Source organism: Pleurodeles waltl, chromosome 4_2 (assembly GCF_031143425.1).
Source record: "Pleurodeles waltl isolate 20211129_DDA chromosome 4_2, aPleWal1.hap1.20221129, whole genome shotgun sequence".
NCBI classification, from domain to species: Eukaryota; Metazoa; Chordata; class Amphibia; order Caudata; family Salamandridae; genus Pleurodeles; species Pleurodeles waltl.
Genome location: NC_090443.1, coordinates 1,006,943,660 through 1,006,964,633, shown reverse-complemented (window position 1 = coordinate 1,006,964,633; position 20,974 = coordinate 1,006,943,660). Strand labels below are relative to the sequence as shown.

Sequence of the window (20,974 nt, the reverse complement as noted above, 5' to 3'; positions counted from 1 at the left end):
ATCTAGTGTTTTCACTGAGTAGTCTACAAAGTCAACCCAGGTCTGGCTCGAGGATTTTTGAGCCCCCCTGAATCTAATCCTATACTCCTCAGTGGAGAATCCAAAGCCCTCAATCAGGGTACCCTTCATGAGGTCATAAGATTCTGCATCTTGTCCAGAGAGTGTGAGGAGTCTATCCCTACACTTTCCTGTGAACATTTCCCAAAGGAGAGCACCCCAGTGAGATCTGTTCACTTTTCTGGTTACACAAGCCCTCTCAAAAGCTGTGAACCACTTGGTGATGTCATCACCATCTTCAAATTTTGTCACAATCCCTTTGGGGATTTTTAACATGTCAGGAGAATCTCTGACCCTATTTATATTGCTGCCACCATTGATGGGTCCTAGGCCCATCTCTTGTCTTTCCCTTTCTATGGCTAGGAGCTGTCTCTCTAAAGCCAATCTTTTGGCCATTCTGGCTAACAGGAGGTCATCTTCACTGAGAGCATCCTCAGTGATTTCAGAAATGTGGGACCCTCCTGTGAGGGACTCACTATTTCTGACTAACACAGTTGGAGACAGGACTTGAGGGGTCCTGTTCTCCCTATTTAGGACTGGAGGAGGGACATTGGCCTCCAAGTCACTAATTTCTTCCTCTGTGATGTCATCATCAGAGGGGTTGGCTTTCTCAAACTCTGCCAACAGCTCCTGGAGCTGAATTTTGGTAGGTCTGGAGCCAATGGTTATTTTTTTGATATTACAGAGAGACCTTAGCTCCCTCATCTTAAGATGGAGGTAAGGTGTGGTGTCGAGTTCCACCACCTGCATCTCTGTATCAGACATTATTCTGCTAAGAGTTGGAATACTTTTTAAAGACTCTAAAACTGTTTCTAGAATCTAATTTCAAACTTTTAACAAACTTTTAAACTCTAAAAGACAATGCTAAACAGGGACTTAACACACAAGGCCCTAGCAGGACTTTTAAGAATTTAGAAAAATTTCAATTTGCAAAAATGAATTTCTAATGACAATTTTGGAATTTGTCGTGTGATCAGGTATTGGCTGAGTAGTCCAGCAAATGCAAAGTCTTGTACCCCACCGCTGATCCACCAATGTAGGAAGTTGGCTCTGTATGTGCTATTTCAAAGTAAGGAATAGCATGCACAGAGTCCAAGGGTTCCCCTTAGAGGTAAAATAGTGGTAAAAAGAGATAATACTAATGCTCTATTTTGTGGTAGTGTGGTCGAGCAGTAGGCTTATCCAAGGAGTAGTGTTAAGCATTTGTTGTACATACACATAGACAATAAATGAGGTACACACACTCAGAGACAAATCCAGCCAATAGGTTTTGTTATAGAAAAATATCTTTTCTTAGTTTATTTTAAGAACCACAGGTTCAAATTTAACAGGTAATATCTTGTTCGAAAGGTATTGCAGGTAAGTACTTTAGGAACTTCAAATCATCAAAATTGCATGTATACTTTTCAAGTTATTGACAAATAGCTGTTTCAAAAGTGGACACTTAGTGCAATTTTCACAGTTCCTGGGGGAGGTAAGTTTTTGTTAGTTTTACCAGGTAAGTAAGACACTTACAGGGCTTAGTTCTTGGTCCAAGGTAGCCCACCGTTGGGGGTTCAGAGCAACCCCAAAGTCACCACACCAGCAGCTCAGGGCCGGTCAGGTGCAGAGTTCAAAGTGGTGCCCAAAACACATAGGCTAGAATGGAGAGAAGGGGGTGCCCCGGTTCCGGTCTGCTTGCAGGTAAGTACCCGCGTCTTCGGAGGGCAGACCAGGGGGGTTTTGTAGGGCACCGGGGGGGACACAAGCCCACACAGAAATTTCACCCTCAGCAGCGCGGGGGCGGCCGGGTGCAGTGTAGAAACAAGCGTCGGGTTTGTAATGGAAGTCAATGGGAGATCTAGGGATCTCTTTAGCGCTGCAGGCAGGCAAGGGGGGGGTTCCTCGGGGAAACCTCCACTTGGTCAAGGGAGAGGGACTCCTGGGGGTCACTCCTCCAGTGAAAGTCCGGTCCTTCAGGTCCTGGGGGCTGCGGGTGCAGGGTCTCTCCCAGGCGTCGGGACTTTGGATTCAAAGAGTCGCGGTCAGGGGAAGCCTCGGGATTCCCTCTGCAGGCGGCGCTGTGGGGGCTCAGGGGGGACAGGTTTTTGTACTCACAGTCTTAGAGTAGTCCTGGGGTCCCGCCTGAGGTGTTGGATCGCCACCAGCCGAGTCGGGGTCGCCGGGTGCAGTGTTGCAAGTCTCACGCTTCTTGCGGGGAGCTTGCAGGGTTCTTTAAAGCTGCTGGAAACAAAGTTGCAGCTTTTCTTGGAGCAGGTCCGCTGTCCTCGGGAGTTTCTTGTCTTTTCGAAGCAGGGGCAGTCCTCAGAGGATGTCGAGGTCGCTGGTCCCTTTGGAAGGCGTCGCTGGAGCAGGATCTTTGGAAGGCAGGAGACAGGCCGGTGAGTTTCTGGAGCCAAGGCAGTTGTCGTCTTCTGGTCTTCCGCTGCAGGGGTTTTCAGCTGGGCAGTCCTTCTTCTTGTAGTTGCAGGAAACTAATTTTCTAGGGTTCAGGGTAGCCCTTAAATACTAGATTTAAGGGCGTGTTTAGGTCTGGGGGGTTAGTAGCCAATGGCTACTAGCCCTGAGGGTGGGTACACCCTCTTTGTGCCTCCTCCCAAGGGGAGGGGGTCACAATCCTAACCCTATTGGGGGAATCCTCCATCTGCAAGATGGAGGATTTCTAAAAGTTAGAGTCACCTCAGCTCAGGACACCTTAGGGGCTGTCCTGACTGGCCAGTGACTCCTCCTTGTTGCTTTCTTTGTTCCCTCCAACCTTGCCGCCAAAAGTGGGGGCCGTGGCCGGAGGGGGCGGGCAACTCCACTAAGCTGGAGTGCCCTGCTGGGCTGTGACAAAGGGGTGAGCCTTTGAGGCTCACCGCCAGGTGTTACAGCTCCTGCCTGGGGGAGGTGTTAGCATCTCCACCCAGTGCAGGCTTTGTTACTGGCCTCAGAGTGACAAAGGCACTCTCCCCATGGGGCCAGCAACATGTCTCTAGTGTGGCAGGCTGCTGGAACCAGTCAGCCTACACAGATAGTTGGTTAAGTTTCAGGGGGCACCTCTAAGGTGCCCTCTGTGGTGTATTTTACAATAAAATGTACACTGGCATCAGTGTGCATTTATTGTGCTGAGAAGTTTGATACCAAACTTCCCAGTTTTCAGTGTAGCCATTATGGTGCTGTGGAGTTCGTGTTTGACAGACTCCCAGACCATATACTCTTATGGCTACCCTGCACTTACAATGTCTAAGGTTTTGTTTAGACACTGTAGGGGTACCATGCTCATGCACTGGTACCCTCACCTATGGTATAGTGCACCCTGCCTTAGGGCTGTAAGGCCTGCTAGAGGGGTGTCTTACCTATACTGCATAGGCAGTGAGAGGCTGGCATGGCACCCTGAGGGGAGTGCCATGTCGACTTACTCGTTTTGTCCTCACTAGCACACACAAGCTGGCAAGCAGTGTGTCTGTGCTGAGTGAGAGGTCTCCAGGGTGGCATAAGATATGCTGCAGCCCTTAGAGACCTTCCTTGGCATCAGGGCCCTTGGTACTAGAAGTACCAGTTACAAGGGACTTATCTGGATGCCAGGGTCTGCCAATTGTGGATACAAAAGTACAGGTTAGGGAAAGAACACTGGTGCTGGGGCCTGGTTAGCAGGCCTCAGCACACTTTCAATTGTAAACATAGCATCAGCAAAGGCAAAAAGTCAGGGGGCAACCATGCCAAGGAGGCATTTCCTTACATCTGAGGTCTAGGATTGGTCTCAGCGTTTTGTCCTTCTTTGGTATCAGAAAGTACAGTGAGTAAACTCCTGTGTTTATTTGTGTGTTTGGCACTAATTCGATTGCATTCTTTTGCAATAGTGCCTGCACTTCTATCTCCAGGAGATTGGAATGGTGTGTTGTTAAATTTTGTGCTTTTGGTGGTATGTTTGGAGGGAATTGTAGAAATTCTATGCAATAACCATGTTGGATAATTGCTAGAACCCAAGTGTCTGTAGTGATTTCCTCCCATGCTTTGTAATGATGACCTATTCTTCCCCCCACTGGTGTTGTGTGGAGGGGGTGAGTGACATGTGAGTCATTGTTTAGTAGTAGGGGTTTTGGGGCTTTGAAATCTCCTCTATATTGTCCCCGAAAACCTCCTCTATACTGTCCCTGGTAAGTGGACGGTGTTGCTTGTGAGGTGCTGGCTTGTGTGCTTTGACCCCGAAACCCCCCTCGAAAGGGCGTTTTACGGAATGTGCTGTAATTCCCTCTGCTCTGCGGGGAGTAGAGTGCGCCCATGGCTTTGGCAGTGTCTGTATCTTTTTTGAGTTTCTCAATCGCTGTGTCCACTTCTGGACCGAACAGTTCTTTTTCATTAAAAGGCATATTGAGAACTGCTTGTTGAATCTCTGGTTTAAATCCAGACGTTCGGAGCCATGCATGCCTTCTGATAGTTACAGATGTATTAATTGTCCGTGCAGCTGTTTCTGCAGCGTCCATGGAGGAACGGATCTGGTTGTTGGAGATGGTCTGTCCCTCCTCAACCACTTGTTTTGCCCTATTTTGGAAGTCTTTGGGCAGATGTTCAATGAGATGTTGCATCTCGTCCCAGTGGGCTCTGTCATAGCGCGCAAGTAGTGCCTGGGAGTTCGCGATGCGCCACTGGTTTGCAGCTTGTGCTGCGACTCTCTTACCAGCTGCATCGAACTTGCGGCTTTCTTTATCTGGGGGTGGTGCATCTCCAGATGTGAGAGAGTTGGCCCTTTTCCTAGCTGCTCCTACAACAACAGAGTCTGGTGGCAGCTGTGTTGTGATGAAAGCCGGGTCCGTAGGAGGCGGCTTATACTTTTTTTCCACCCTTGGTGTGATTGCCCTACTTTTGACCGGGTCCTTAAATATGTCTTTTGCGTGCCGGAGCATACCAGGGAGCATAGGCAGGCTTTGGTAGGAGCTGTGGGTGGAGGAGAGTGTGTTGAACAAGAAATCATCCTCGACCTGTTCTGAGTGGAGGCTTACGTTGTGAAATTGTGCTGCTCTAGCCACCACCTGAGAGTACGCGGTGCTGTCTTCTGGTGGAGATGGTTTTGTAGGGTATGCCTCTGGGCTGTTATCTGACACTGGGGCGTCGTATAGGTCCCATGCGTCCTGGTCTTGGTCACCCTGGCTCATGGTGGTGTGAGCTGGGGAGTGTGATGGCGTTTGTGCTGGTGAAACGTTAATCACGGGCGGAGGAGAGGGTGGTGGTGTAACTCTTTTCACCACTTTTGGTTGTGGTGCTTGTTCCGTCTGGAACTCCAACCTTCTCTTTCTCCTAATGGGGGGAAGGGTGCTTATTTTTCCTGTCCCCTGCTGAATGAAGATACGCTTTTGCGTATGGTCCACATCAGTTGCTTGTAGCTCTTCCTCAAACCTATGCTTTTGCATTTGGGAGGTTAGCGAGTGCCCTTCTGTATAAGAGCCCGAAGCTGGGTCGCTTGCAGTTTGTTTCGGCATCGAAACTTTGTCTGCGTGTTTTTTCGGCTCCGAGGTGACTTTTTTCCTTTTCGGGGCCGAAACCTCTCGGCGTCGATCTGTTTCGGTGCCGCTGTCTCGGCGTCGAGCCGTGTCCACACCGGCATCTCGGTGTCGAGGCTTGTCTCCAGCACTTTCTCGGTCCCGAGAAGGCTGCGTGCCGGTGTTTCGACCGGAGTCGGACGATCTCGGCACTGTTTGGGCCTTTTTCGGTGCCGACGGTCGGTCACCGAATTTATCGGTCGAGCCATGGCCTGGTGGCAGTGGCGTCCCCTGGGCCTTGTAAATGTTTCTTTGTGTGGTTTTCGACGTCTTACTCACGGTTTGTGTATCGTCGAATCCTTCGGAGTCTGAGTCTTGGATCGAGAAGGTACCTTCCTCTTCCTGTTCCTCGAACTCCCGTCGGGCTGTCGGTGCGGACGCCATTTGAAGTCTTCTGGCTCGACGGTCTCGGAGTGTTTTTCGGGACCGGAACGCACGACAGGCCTCGCAGGTGTCTTCGCTGTGCTCAGGTGACAGGCACAGGTTGCAGACCAAGTGTTGGTCTGTGTAGGGGTATTTATTGTGGCATTTGGGGCAGAAACGGAACGGGGTCCGTTCCATCGGCGTTCCTCAGCACGCGGTCGGGCAGACCAGGCCCCGACGGAGGATCGAAAAACTACCCCGAAGGGCACCGGAGCTTTTCGATCTTCGATGCGGTGTTGAATCTAAGTACGCCGATCCCGAACGCAACAATACCGACGAAAATCTTCCGAAATTAACTATTTTTTCCGTTCCGAAACTCGGAGCGACAGGAACACGTCCGAACCCGATGGCGGAAAAAAAACAATCGAAGATGGAGTCGACGCCCATGCGCAATGGAGACAAAAGGAGGAGTCACTCGGTCCCGTGACTCGAAAGACTTCTTCGAAGAAAAACAACTTGTAACACTCCGGCCCAACACCAGATGGCGAGCTATTGCAGAACATGCGTATCTACAGCGACAGATGCCATCGAACTGTTAGTTTTTGCAGGTAAGTAAACCACCTACGAGGTTAGGATTGGGGTCCAAGGTAGCACACCATTGGGGGTTCAGAGCAACCCCAAAGTCACCACACCAGCAGCTCAGGGCCGGTCAGGTGCAGAGTTCAAAGTGGTGCCCAAAACGCATAAGCTTCAATGGAGAGAAGGGGGTGCCCCGGTTCCGGTCTGCCAGCAGGTAAGTACCCGCGTCTTCGGAGGGCAGACCAGGGGGGTTTTGTAGGGCACCGGGGGTGACACAAGTCCACACAGAAAGTACACCCTCAGCAGCGCGGGGGCGGCCGGGTGCAGTGTGCAAACAAGCGTCGGGTTCGCAATGTAAATCAATGGGAGACCAAGGGGTCTCTTCAGCGGTGCAGGCAGGCAAAGGGGGGGCTCCTCGGGGTAGCCACCACCTGGGCACGGGAGAGGGCCTCCTGGGGGTCATTCCTGCACTGAAGTTCCGATCCTTCAGGTGCTGGGGGCTGCGGGTGCAGGGTCTTTTCCAGCCGTCGGGATTTTTAGAGTCAGGCAGTCGCGGTCAGGGGGAGCCTCGGGATTCCCTCTGCAGGCGTCGCTGTGGGGGCTCAGGGGGGACAACTTTAGTTACTCACAGTCTCGGAGTCGCCGGAGGGTCCTCCCTGAGGTGTTGTTTCTCCACCAGTCGAGTCGGGGTCGCCGGGTGCAGTGTTGCAAGTCTCACGCTTCTTGCGGGGATTGCAGGGGTCTTTAAATCTGCTCCTCTGTAACAAAGTTGCAGTCTTTTTGGAGCAGGTCCGCTGTCCTCAGGAGTTTCTTGTTCCTCTTGAAGCAGGGCAGTCCTCTGAGGATTCAGAGGTCGCTGGTCCTTGAGAAAGCGTCGCTGGAGCAGGTTTCTTTAGAAGGCAGGAGACAGGCCGGTAGGACTGGGGCCAAAGCAGTTGGTGTCTTCTTTCTTCTTCTGCAGGGGTTTTCAGCTCAGCAGTCTTCTTCTTCGGTAAGTTGCAGGAATCTCCATTCTTAGGTTCAGGGGAGCCCTTAAATACTAAATTTAAGGGCGTGTTTAGGTCTGGGGGGTTAGTAGCCAATGGCTACTAGCCCTGAGGGTGGGTACACCCTCTTTGTACCTCCTCCCAAGGGGAGGGGGTCACATTCCTATCCCTATTGGGGGAATCCTCCTTCTACAAGATGGAGGATTTCTAAAAGTCAGAGTCACCTCAGCTCAGGACACCTTAGGGGCTGTCCTGACTGGCCAGTGACTCCTCCTTGTTTTTCTCATTATCTCTCCTGGACTTGCCGCCAAAAGTGGGGGCTGTGTCCAGGGGGCGGGCATCTCCACTAGCTGGAGTGCCCTGGGGCATTGTAACACGAAGCTTGAGCCTTTGAAGCTCACTGCTAGGTGTTACAGTTCCTGCAGGGGGGAGGTGTGAAGCACCTCCACGCAGAGCAGGCTTTGTTTCTGTCCTCAGAGGGCACAAAGGCTCTCACCGCATGAGGTCAGAAACTAGTCTCTCAGCAGCAGGCTGGCACAGACCAGTCAGTCCTGCACTGAACAATTGGGTAAAATACAGGGGGCATCTCTAAGATGCTCTCTGTGTGCATTTTTTTATAAATCCAACACTGGCATCAGTGTGGGTTTATTATTCTGAGAAGTTTGATACTAAACTTCCCAGTATTCAGTGTAGCCATTATGGAGCTGTGCAGTTCGTTTTTGACAGACTCCCAGACCATATACTCTTATGGTTACCCTGCACTTACAATGTCTAAGGCTTTGCTTAGACACTGTAGGGGCATAGTGCTCATGCACTGGGGCCCTCACCTATGGTATAGTGCACCCTGCCTGAGGGCTGTAAGGCCTACTAGAGGGGTGGCTTATCTATACTGCATAGGCAGTGTGAGGTTGGCATGGCACCCTGAGGGGAGTGCCATGTCGACTTACTCGTTTTGTTCTCATCAGCACACACAAGCTGGCAAGCAGTGTGTCTGTGCTGAGTGAGGGGTCCCCAGGGTGGCATAAGATATGCTGCAGCCCTTAGAGACCTTCCCTGGCATCAGGGCCCTTGGTACCAGGGGTACCAGTTACAAGGGACTTACCTGGATGCCAGGGTGTGCCAATTGTGGAATCAAAAGTACATTTTAGGTGAAAGAACACTGGTGCTGGGGCCTGGTTAGCTGGGTCCCAGCACACTTCTCAGTCAAGTCAGCATCAGTATCAGGCAAAAAGTGGGGGGTAACTGCAACAGGGAGCCATTTCTTTACAATAACGAATCACTGTTTTTAATTATCTTCCAGATATGAACATTCCGATACTCTAACCTCTCTCAGATTCATAGCGGGGCCCTCTGACTTTAAGGAGCCATCCTTATGAAAGCGCGTGTTTTTGGAGTGTGTTTGTTATTCTAGTTAAGCGCACAAATATCTCTCACGCACACACGTGGTCGCCGTCTGCTAAAAGCATGACTTGAGCAGGTATTGAGCACCCTAATGAGCTTTTCTTCCTCTCCCGTGAACCAGCTTGAACCAGCTTTCATTCAAAAAGTGCCAAATCACCTGTCTGCTTGGTCCTGGGACTTCCAAGACATTGCTCGGCTAGGGATGCCTTGAGATCCCTGCATATGCTGCCTATAAAGAAGCCAGTTCTCTTTAAAAATGAACAAAAAACATTGACAGTTACATGCATGTAGGAGTCTAAATCTAACAGCCTTCTAGGGTGGACCCCCCATACTGTACAGATACATCTGCACAAACAGATGCACTGAAATCCTTTAAAAACTGAGTAGCTCCCACTTACTTGTTGTCAGAGTACAAAAGAGCATAGACCTCTCTGTGCATTCCTTCCGGCCTCTTGAAAGTCAGCGTTTCTGAGGATTTCTTTGACCTTTTCTACAAAAGAAAAGAGATGAGAAAGTTGACCATTATAGACATTCACCTAATTTACACAACAAGATACATGAACGGAGAATTAGAAAACCGCCCAAGAATTAAGATGAATGATGCAGTTTCTGGAGGTACCTTCTTTGCTACAGATCACTGCCATCAATCTACAAGCTCCATCGGTAGTAGTGCACACCAGAGATTAACCATAGATCAAAAACACACTCATCGCTTTTCTAAACAAGTTAAGTAAGTTATTAGCAACAGGGATCAGCATACATCTTCAACTGACTTATGAAAGGAAATAATGAAAACTTCCACCAAATCAACTCTGTTTTGACAATATCTTTTAATTACAATGTATTGTTGAAGGTGAGGGGAACAAAAAGTTGCAGAAAGAGAAGCCGCACATAATGGGCAATCACTTTACCTTGTCAGCATTTAGAATATCCCTTTTGTTGATGATTCCAGTGCTTTCTGAGTCCCCGACCCCAAGGTCCAGAATATCTCGAACATCTGATCCAGTCGCCATTTTTCAAACTGGAAAGGGAATAACATAGTCAAACAAAATGCATTTATTTTGTATATCAGATCCTAAAACACCAAAAAGAGTGATCTAACTAGTTTAAAGGTGAACGGAATCTCTTGCAGCACTTCAGATGCACCTGCAAAAAGATATTCAAAAGCTCCAACTGGTTTCAATTATTGCTACGGCAAAATATATAAATGATATTTTGTTTATTGACAACAAGGCCACACAAATTAGTAGTATATCAACGCAACAGAATTTAATTAGCCTGAAGTACAAATCAAGGGTAAAAGCTGAATCTTGGATGACCACAACACACCAATATTCCCCAGAGACAGGTCCACGATTAGCTACCCCTTTGAAGCCAGAGGCTCATCTTTTAGAAGTCAGGCTCTCCACGGTGTCTCTGGGGGTAACCCAGCAGCACCTCCCATTTCCACTCTCATATGGGAAACCGAAGCCAAAGACCCTGTGTGACATGTCTCAAGTTTGCGCTTATGAGTACTTCTCATTGATCCATGATCATGCATGTCCAGAGGAACATGTAAAGCAAGTGTTCCTCCGATTTTCTACTGAGATGAGTAGCTAAAGTTGTGCTGGGCACAGTCCACAGTTTGCAGAATTTAGGGAGAGGAAGCTCAGGCTGTAGCTGCACATGGCTGTGACTCGGAAGGCTCAGAACAACTCAGGGTGCATGCATCACTTGTGAGAGGGGGCGCAAGATGTGAAGAGTATGTTAGAAGCTGTACACAGCTGAAGGGAGCGTGGCTAAAGGTGTGCAGGAAGTCACAGAGGGAGGAGCGCAGAACATGGCTGAGTGTAGAGTCTAGCTAAGGATGTGCAGAACAGCCAAATGTTTGGCATGGCAGTGGGTGTACACAGCAGGACTGAAGTGCACAGAGTGTGGGTGACTGAGAACATGCTAAATGAGGAGCAGTGTAGTACGGGACAAAAAGCACATGTGGGGCTCCACACAGCAAGCATACTGATGTTTAAGCAGGCACGTCAAAATACACTTGCAGGGCGCCTAGAAGTCTATACTCAAACATCTTTAGTACTATTGTAGGAAAGAGCTCCTGTCTAAGTCACCCTCACTTGTTGCCACTGATGCTGACCTTTTTCGACTGATGTGCACTAGGTCACTGCTAACCAGGCCCCAGCAGCAGTGCTCGTTCCTTAAAACAAGGTAAAATGGTCTAATTGTGTTACAAATGGCACACACTTTAGCACCCTGTAAGTCCCTAGTAAATGATACCCCTAGTATATAAGGCATGGGTACTAAAGAGTGTCCAAAAGAGCGGCAGCATGCATTATGCCACCTGAAGGGACCCCACTACAAATTGCAAGCAGACTGCCATCGCAGGACGCGTGACATGGTGCAAACCATGCGTGAAAACACAACATGGCAAGCTCATTGTGTATACGGCACTGCACACAATATGTGTAAGTCACCCTGCCACAGCACTAAGGCAGGCTGCTTTATATTACATATAAGGACGTATCTGCATGAGCAGATATGTCCCTGTGCTGTCTAGCTCAATTACTAAATTGTACCAGTAAACAGGGAAGCCATCTTAAGTATGTGTACAGGCACTGGTCATTAAGAGTTCCCTAGCTACATGATGGCTTCACTAAAACCTGTGGTGTTGGTATCAAACATCTTGTCTTAATAAATCTGTACTGTTGCCAGAACTAGCATTAATATGACATGCACCCAGAGGGCACCTGTAAGGAAATGCCTCCTTGGCATGGTTACCCCCTGACTTTTTGCCTTTGCTGATGCTATGTTTACAATTGAAAGTGTGCTGAGGCCTGCTAACCAGGCCCCAGCACCAGTGTTCTTTCCCTAACCTGTACTTTTGATTCCACAATTGGCACACCCTGGCACCCAGATAAGTCCCTTGTAACTGGTACCTCTGGTACCAAGGGCCCTGATGCCAGGGAAGGTCTCTAAGGGCTGCAGCATGTATTATGCCACCCTAGAGACCCCTCACCCAGCACAGACACACTGCTTACCAGCTTGTGTGTGCTGGTGAGAACAAAATGAGTAAGTCGACATGGCACTCCCCTCAGGGTGCCATGCCAGCCTCTCACTGCCTATGCAGTATAGGTAAGACACCCCTCTAGCAGGCCTTACAGCCCTAAGGCAGGGTGCACTATACCATAGGTGAGGGTACCAGTGCATGAGCACTGTGCCCCTACAGTGTCTAAGCAAAACCTTAGACATTGTAAGTGCAGGGTAGCCATAAGAGTATATGGTCTGGGAGTCTGTTTTGCACGAACTCCACAGCACCATAATGGCTACACTGAAAACTGGGAAGTTTGGTATCAAACTTCTCAGCACAATAAATGCACACTGATGCCAGTGTACATTTTATTGCAAAATACACCCCAGAGGGCACCTTAGAGGTGCCCCCTGAAACTTAACCGACTGTCTGTGTAGGCTGACTAGTTCCAGCAGCCTGCCACACTAGAGATGTTGCTGGCCCCATGGGGAGAGTGCCTTTGTCACTCTGAGGCCAGTAACAAAGCCTGCACTGGGTGGAGATGCTAACACCTCCCCCAGGCAGGAGCTGTAACACCTGGCGGTGAGCCTCAAAGGCTCACCCCTTTGTCACAGCACCGCAGGACACTCCAGCTAGTGGAGTTGCCCGCCCCCTCCGGCCCCGGCCCCCACTTTTTGGCGGCAAGGCCGGAGAAAATAATGAGAATAACAAGGAGGAGTCACTGGCCAGTCAGGACAGCCCCTAAGGTGTCCTGAGCTGAGGTGACTAACTTTTAGAAATCCGATTCCCCCAATAGGGTTAGGATTGTGACCCCCTCCCCTTGGGAGGAGGCACAAAGAGGGTGTACCCACCCTCAGGGCTAGTAGCCATTGGCTACTAACCCCCCAGACCTAAACGCGCCCTTAAATTTAGTATTTAAGGGCTACCCTGAACCCTAGAAAATTAGATTCCCGCAACAACAACAAGAAGGACTGCCTAGCTGAAAACCCCTGCAGAGGAAGACCAGAAGACAACTACTGCCTTGGCTCCAGAAACTCACCGGCCTGTCTCCTGCCTTCCAAAGAACTCTGCTCCAGCGACGCCTTCCAAAGGGACCAGCGACCTCTGAATCCTCTGAGGACTGCCCTGCTTCGACGACGACAAGAAACTCCCGAGGACAGCGGACCTGCTCCAAAAAGACTGCAACTTTATCCAAAGGAGCAGCTTTAAAGACCCCTGCAATCTCCCCGCAAGAAGCGTGAGACTTGCAACACTGCACCCGGCGACCCCGACTCGGCTGGTGGAGAACCAACACCTCAGGGAGGACCCCCGGACTACTCTACGACTGTGAGTACCAAAACCTGTCCCCCCTGAGCCCCCACAGCGCCGTCTGCAGAGGGAATCCCGAGGCTTCCCCTGACCGCGACTCTCTGAAACCTAAGTCCCGACGCCTGGAAAAGATCCTGCACCCGCAGCCCCCAGGACCTGAAGGACCGGACTTTCACTGCAGAAGTGACCCCCAGGAGTCCCTCTCCCTTGCCCAAGTGGAGGTTTCCCCGAGGAAGCCCCCCTTGCCTGCCTGCAGCGCTGAAGAGATCCCTTGATCTCTCATTGACTTCCATTGCGAACCCGACGCTTGTTCTAACACTGCACCCGGCCGCCCCCGCGCCGCTGAGGGTGAAATTTCTGTGTGGGCTTGTGTCCCCCCCGGTGCCCTACAAAACCCCCCTGGTCTGCCCTCCGAAGACGCGGGTACTTACCTGCTGGCAGACTGGAACCGGGGCACCCCCTTCTCTCCATTGAAGCCTATGCGTTTTGGGCACCACTTTGAACTCTGCACCTGACCGGCCCTGAGCTGCTGGTGTGGTAACTTTGGGGTTGCTCTGAACCCCCAACGGTGGGCTACCTTGGACCAAGAACTGAACCCTGTAAGTGTCTTACTTACCTGGTAAAACTAACAAAAACTTACCTCCCCCAGGAACTGTGAAAATTGCACTGTGTCCACTTTTAAAATAGCTATTTGTGAATAACTTGAAAAGTATACATGCAATTGAACCGATTCAAAGTTCCTAATGTACTTACCTGCAATACCTTTCAAACAAGATATTACATGTTAAATTTGAACCTGTGGTTCTTAAAATAAACTAAGAAAAGATATTTTTCTATAACAAAACCTATTGGCTGGATTTGTCTGAGTGTGTGTACCTCATTTATTGCCTATGTGTATGTACAACAAATGCTTAACACTACTCCTTGGATAAGCCTACTGCTCGACCACACTACCACAAAATAGAGCATTAGTATCTCTTTTTACCACTATTTTACCTCTAAGGGGAACCCTTGGACTCTGTGCATGCTATTCCTTACTTTGAAATAGCACATACAGAGCCAACTTCCTACATTGGTGGATCAGCGGTGGGGTACAAGACTTTGCATTTGCTGGACTGCTCAGCCAATACCTGATCACACGACAAATTCCAAAATTGTCATTAGAAATTGATTTTTGCAATTTGAAAAGTTTTCTAAATTCTTAAAAGTCCTGCTAGGGCCTTGTGTTAGTCCCTGTTAGCATTTCTTTTAGAGTTTAAAAGTTTGTTAAAAGTTTGAATTAGATTCTAGAACCAGTTTTAGTTTCTTAAAAAGTATTCCAACTTTTAGAAGCATAATGTCTAGCACAGATGTGAATGTGGTGGAACTCGACACCACACCTTACCTCCATCTACAGATGAGAGAGCTAAGGTCACTCTGTAAACTAAAGAAAATAACAATGGGCTCCAAACCTACCAAAGTACAGCTCCAGGAGCTTTTGGCAGAGTTTGAAAAAGCCAACCCCTCTGAGGATGGCAACACAGAGGATGAAGATAGTGACTTGGAGGGAAATTCCCCCCCTCCAGTCCTACTTAGGGAGAACAGGGCTTCTCAAGCCCTGACTCCACAAATAATAGTCAGAGATGCAGGTTCCCTCACAGGAGGGACCAACAACTCTGAAATCACTGAGGATAACTCCAGTGAAGAGGACATCCAGTTAGCCAGGATGGCCAAAAGATTGGCTTTGGAAAGACAGATCCTAGCCATAGAAAGGGAAAGACAAGAGATGGGCCTAGGACCCATCAATGGTGGCAGCAACATAAATAGGGTCAGAGATTCTCCTGACATGTTGAAAATCCCTAAAGGGATTGTAACTAAATATGAAGATGGTGATGACATCACCAAATGGTTCACAGCTTTTGAGAGGGCTTGTGTAACCAGAAAAGTGAACAGATCTCACTGGGGTGCTCTCCTTTGGGAAATGTTCACAGGAAAGTGTAGGGATAGACTCCTCACACTCTCTGGAAAAGATGCAGAATCTTATGACCTCATGAAGGGTACCCTGATTGAGGGCTTTGGATTCTCCACTGAGGAGTATAGGATTAGATTCAGGGGGGCTCAAAAATCCTCGAGCCAGACCTGGGTTGACTTTGTAGACTACTCAGTAAAAACACTAGATGGTTGGATTCAAGGCAGTGGTGTAAGTAATTATGATGGGCTGTACAATTTATTTGTGAAAGAACACCTGTTAAGTAATTGTTTCAATGATAAACTGCATCAGCATCTGGTAGACCTAGGACCAATTTCTCCCCAAGAATTGGGAAAGAAGGCGGACCATTGGGTCAAGACAAGGGTGTCCAAAACTTCCACAGGGGGTGACCAAAAGAAAGGGGTCACATAACCTCCCCAGGGGAAAGGTGGTGAGACAGCCAAAAATAAAAATAGTAAAGAGTCTTCTACAGGCCCCCAAAAACCTGCACAGGAGGGTGGGCCCAGAGCCTCTTCACAAAACAATCCTGGGTACAAGGGTAAAAACTTTGATCCCAAAAAGGCCTGGTGTCGTAGCTGTAATCAGCCTGGACACCAAACTGGAGACAAGGCCTGTCCCAAGAAAGGTTCCACTCCAAACTCCAATCCAGGTAACACTGGAATGGCTAGTCTCCAAGTGGGATCAACAGTGTGCCCAGAGCAAATCAGGGTCCACACTGAAGCTACTCTAGTCTCTGAGGGTGGGGTGGATTTAGCCACACTAGCTGCCTGGCCGCCTAACATGCAAAAATACAGGCAGCAGCTCTTTATTAATGGGACAAGTGTAGAGGGCCTGAGGGATACAGGTGCCAGTGTCACCATGGTGACAGAGAAACTGGTTTCCCCTGGCCAATACCTGACTGGAAAAACCTATACAGTCACCAACGCTGACAATCAGACTAAAGCACATCCCATGGCAATGGTAACTTTAGAATGGGGAGGGGTCAATGGCCTGAAACAGGTGGTGGTCTCCTCAAACATCCCAGTAGACTGTCTGCTTGGAAATGACCTGGAGTCCTCAGCATGGGCTGAGGTAGAACTAAAAACCCATGCAGCCATGCTGGGTATCCCTGAACTGGTGTGTGTAAAAACAAGAGCACAATGCAAGGCACAGGGTGAAAAAGTAGAGCTGGAGTCTGGAAGAAAGGCCCAGCCTACCAAGAGAAAAGGAAAGTCAGTTGGGAAACCAATTGCAACACAGTCAGAAAAAGAGAACCTCTCTTCTCAGGAAGAAGTTCTGCCCTCTGAGGGAACTGAGCCTTTGGAGCTTGAACCTTATCAGGTTGAGCTCTTAGGCCCAGGGGGACCCTCAAGGGAGGAGCTGTGTAAGGGACAAGAAACCTGTACCTCTCTTGAAAGCCTTAGGCAGCAAGCTGCTGAAGAGTCCAAGGGCAAGAAAAATGGAACACATAGGGCCTATTGGGAAGATGGACTCCTGTACACTGAGGCCAGAGACCCCAAACCTGGTGCCACTAGGAGAGTGGTAGTGCCTCAGGCGTTCAGAGAGTTTATTCTGACCTTAGCCCATGATATTCCCCTTGCTGGGCATTTGGGACAAACCAAGACGTGGGAGAGGTTAGTCAACCACTTCTACTGGCCCAACATGTCCCACAAGGTTAAGGAGTTTTGCCTCTCCTGCCCCACCTGTCAAGCCAGTGGTAAGACAGGTGGGCATCCAAAGGCCCCCCTCATTCCACTTCCAGTGGTGGGGGTCCCCTTTGAAAGAGTGGGTGTGGACATAGTTGGTCCACTAGAACCTCCCACAGCCTCAGGAAATATGTATATCCTAGAAGTAGTGGATCATGCTACTAGGTATCCTGAAGCTATTCCCCTTAGGTCAACTACTGCCCCTGCAGTAGCCAAGGCCCTCATTGGTATCTTTACCAGAGTGGGTTTCCCTAAGGAGGTGGTGTCTGACAGAGGTACCAACTTCATGTCAGCATACCTAAAACACATGTGGAATGAGTGTGGAGTGACTTACAAATTCACTACACCATACCATCCACAAACTAATGGCTTAGTTGAGAGATTCAACAAGACATTAAAAGGCATGATCATGGGGCTCCCAGAAAAACTCAAAAGGAGATGGGATGTCCTCTTGCCATGTCTGCTTTTCGCTTACAGAGAGGTGCCACAGAAGGGAGTAGGATTCTCACCCTTTGAACTTCTGTTTGGTCACCCTGTAAGGGGACCACTTGCTCTTGTTAAAGAAGGCTGGGAGAGACCTCTTCATGGGCCTAAACAAGACATAGTGGACTATGTACTTGGCCTTCGCTCTAGAATGGCAGAGTACATGGAAAAGGCAAGCAAAAACCTTGAGGCCAGCCAACAGCTCCAGAAGTTTTGGTATGACCAAAAGGCTGCAATGGTTGAGTTCCAACCAGGGCAGAAAGTCTGGGTTCTGGAGCCTGTGGCTCCCAGGGCACTTCAGGACAAATGGAGTGGCCCTTACCCAGTACTAGAAAGGAAGAGTCAGGTCACCTACCTGGTGGACCTGGGCACAAGCAGGAGCCCCAAGAGGGTGATCCATGTGAACCGCTTTAAGCTCTTCCATGACAGGGCTGATGTAAATCTGTTGATGGTAACAGATGAGGATCAGGAGGCAGAGAGTGAACCTCTCCCTGATCTTCTGTCATCAGACCCAAAAGATGGCTCAGTAGATGGAGTGATCTACTCAGACACCCTCTCTGGCCAACAGCAAGCTGATTGTAGGAGAGTCCTACAACAGTTTCCTGAACTCTTCTCCCTAACCCCTGGTCAGACACACCTGTGTACCCATGATGTGGACACAGGAGACAGCATGCCTGTCAAAAACAAAATTTTTAGACAGTCTGACCATGTTAAGGAAAGCATCAAGGTGGAAGTCCATAAGATGCTGGAATTGGGAGTAATTGAGCACTCTGACAGCCCCTGGGCTAGCCCAGTGGTCTTAGTCCCCAAACCTCACACCAAAGATGGAAAGAAAGAGATGAGGTTTTGTGTGGACTACAGAGGGCTCAACTCTGTCACCAAGACAGACGCCCATCCAATTCCTAGAGCTGATGAGCTCATAGACAAATTAGGTGCTGCCAAATTCTTAAGTACCTTTGACTTGACAGCAGGGTACTGGCAAATAAAAATGGCACCAGGAGCAAAAGAGAAAACAGCATTCTCCACACCTGATGGGCATTATCAGTTTACTGTTATGCCCTTTGGTTTAAAGAATGCCCCTGCCACCTTCCAAAGGTTGGTGAATCAAGTCCTTGCTGGTTTGGAGTCCTTTAGCACAGCTTATCTTGATGATATTGCTGTCTTTAGCTCCACCTGGCAGGATCACCTGGTCCACCTGAAGAAGGTTTTGAAGGCTCTGCAATCTGCAGGCCTCTCTATCAAGGCATCCAAATGCCAGATAGGGCAGGGAACTGTGGTTTACTTGGGCCACCTTGTAGGTGGAGGCCAAGTTCAGCCACTCCAACCCAAGATCCAGACTATTCTGGACTGGGTAGCTCCAAAAACCCAGACTCAAGTCAGGGCATTCCTTGGCTTGACCGGGTATTACAGGAGGTTTGTGAAGGGATATGGATCCATTGTGACAGCCCTCACTGAACTCACCTCCAAGAAAATGCCCAAGAAAGTGAACTGGACTGTAGAATGCCAACAGGCCTTTGACACCCTGAAACAAGCAATGTGCTCAGCACCAGTTCTAAAAGCTCCAGATTATTCTAAGCAGTTCATTGTGCAGACTGATGCCTCTGAACATGGGATAGGGGCAGTTTTGTCCCAAACAAATGATGATGGCCTTGACCAGCCTGTTGCTTTCATTAGCAGGAGGTTACTCCCCAGGGAGCAGCGTTGGAGTGCCATTGAGAGGGAGGCCTTTGCTGTGGTTTGGTCCCTGAAGAAGCTGCGACCATACCTCTTTGGGACTCACTTCCTAGTTCAAACTGACCACAGACCTCTCAAATGGCTGATGCAAATGAAAGGTGAAAATCCAAAACTGTTGAGGTGGTCCATCTCCCTACAGGGAATGGACTTTATAGTGGAACACAGACCTGGGACTGCCCATGCCAATGCAGATGGCCTTTCCAGGTTCTTCCACTTAGAAAATGAAGACTCTCTTGGGAAAGGTTAGTCTCATCCTCTTTCGTTTGGGGGGGGGGGGGTTGTGTAAGGAAATGCCTCCTTGGCATGGTTACCCCCTGACTTTTTGCCTTTGCTGATGCTATGTTTACAATTGAAAGTGTGCTGAGGCCTGCTAACCAGGCCCCAGCACCAGTGTTCTTTCCCTAACCTGTACTTTTGATTCCACAATTGGCACACCCTGGCACCCAGATAAGTCCCTTGTAACTGGTACCTCTGGTACCAAGGGCCCTGATGCCAGGGAAGGTCTCTAAGGGCTGCAGCATGTATTATGCCACCCTAGAGACCCCTCACCCAGCACAGACACACTGCTTACCAGCTTGTGTGTGCTGGTGAGAACAAAATGAGTAAGTCGACATGGCACTCCCCTCAGGGTGCCATGCCAGCCTCTCACTGCCTATGCAGTATAGGTAAGACACCCCTCTAGCAGGCCTTACAGCCCTAAGGCAGGGTGCACTATACCATAGGTGAGGGTACCAGTGCATGAGCACTGTGCCCCTACAGTGTCTAAGCAAAACCTTAGACATTGTAAGTGCAGGGTAGCCATAAGAGTATATGGTCTGGGAGTCTGTTTTGCACGAACTCCACAGCACCATAATGGCTACACTGAAAACTGGGAAGTTTGGTATCAAACTTCTCAGCACAATAAATGCACACTGATGCCAGTGTACATTTTATTGCAAAATACACCCCAGAGGGCACCTTAGAGGTGCCCCCTGAAACTTAACCGACTGTCTGTGTAGGCTGACTAGTTCCAGCAGCCTGCCACACTAGAGATGTTGCTGGCCCCATGGGGAGAGTGCCTTTGTCACTCTGAGGCCAGTAACAAAGCCTGCACTGGGTGGAGATGCTAACACCTCCCCCAGGCAGGAGCTGTAACACCTGGCGGTGAGCCTCAAAGGCTCACCCCTTTGTCACAGCACCGCAGGACACTCCAGCTAGTGGAGTTGCCCGCCCCCTCCGGCCCCGGCCCCCACTTTTTGGCGGCAAGGCCGGAGAAAATAATGAGAATAACAAGGAGGAGTCACTGGCCAGTCAGGACAGCCCCTAAGGTGTCCTGAGCTGAGGTGACTAACTTTTAGAAATCCGATTCCCCCAATAGGGTTAGGATTGTGACCCCCTCCCCTTGGGAGGAGGCACAAAGAGGGTGTACCCACCCTCAGGGCTAGTAGCCATTGGCTACTAACCCCCCAGACCTAAACGCGCCCTTAAATTTAGTATTTAAAGGCTACCCTGAACCCTAGAAAATTAGATTCCTGCAACAACAAGAAGAAGGACTGCCTAGCTGAAAACCCCTGCAGAGGAAGACCAGAAGACAACTACTGCCTTGGCTCCAGAAACTCACCGGCCTGTCTCCTGCCTTCCAAAGAACTCTGCTCCAGCGACGCCTTCCAAAGGGACCAGCGACCTCTGAATCCTCTGAGGACTGCCCTGCTTCGACGACGACAAGAAACTCCCGAGGACAGCGGACCTGCTCCAAAAAGACTGCAACTTTATCCAAAGGAGCAGCTTTAAAGACCCCTGCAATCTCCCCGCAAGAAGCGTGAGACTTGCAACACTGCACCCGGCGACCCCGACTCGGCTGGTGGAGAACCAACACCTCAGGGAGGACCCCCGGA

The 20,974-nt window shown here is 49.5% G+C and overlaps 1 protein-coding gene across 2 annotated transcripts in view; it reads right to left on the bottom strand.

Annotated features, from left to right (window-relative positions):
• The window catches only part of DMAP1 (DNA methyltransferase 1 associated protein 1), a 462,196-nt gene that overhangs the window by 378,882 nt on the left and 62,340 nt on the right, over window positions 1–20,974 (bottom strand). For both annotated transcript variants that reach the window (XM_069232858.1, XM_069232859.1), the window contains exons 3-4: window positions 9,817–9,926; window positions 9,304–9,395 (exon numbers count right to left, since the gene is read on the bottom strand). In XM_069232858.1, the coding sequence (XP_069088959.1) occupies window positions 9,304–9,395; window positions 9,817–9,918 (194 nt within the window). In that variant the 5' untranslated portion in view covers window positions 9,919–9,926. The remainder of the gene's footprint in view (window positions 1–9,303; window positions 9,396–9,816; window positions 9,927–20,974) is intronic.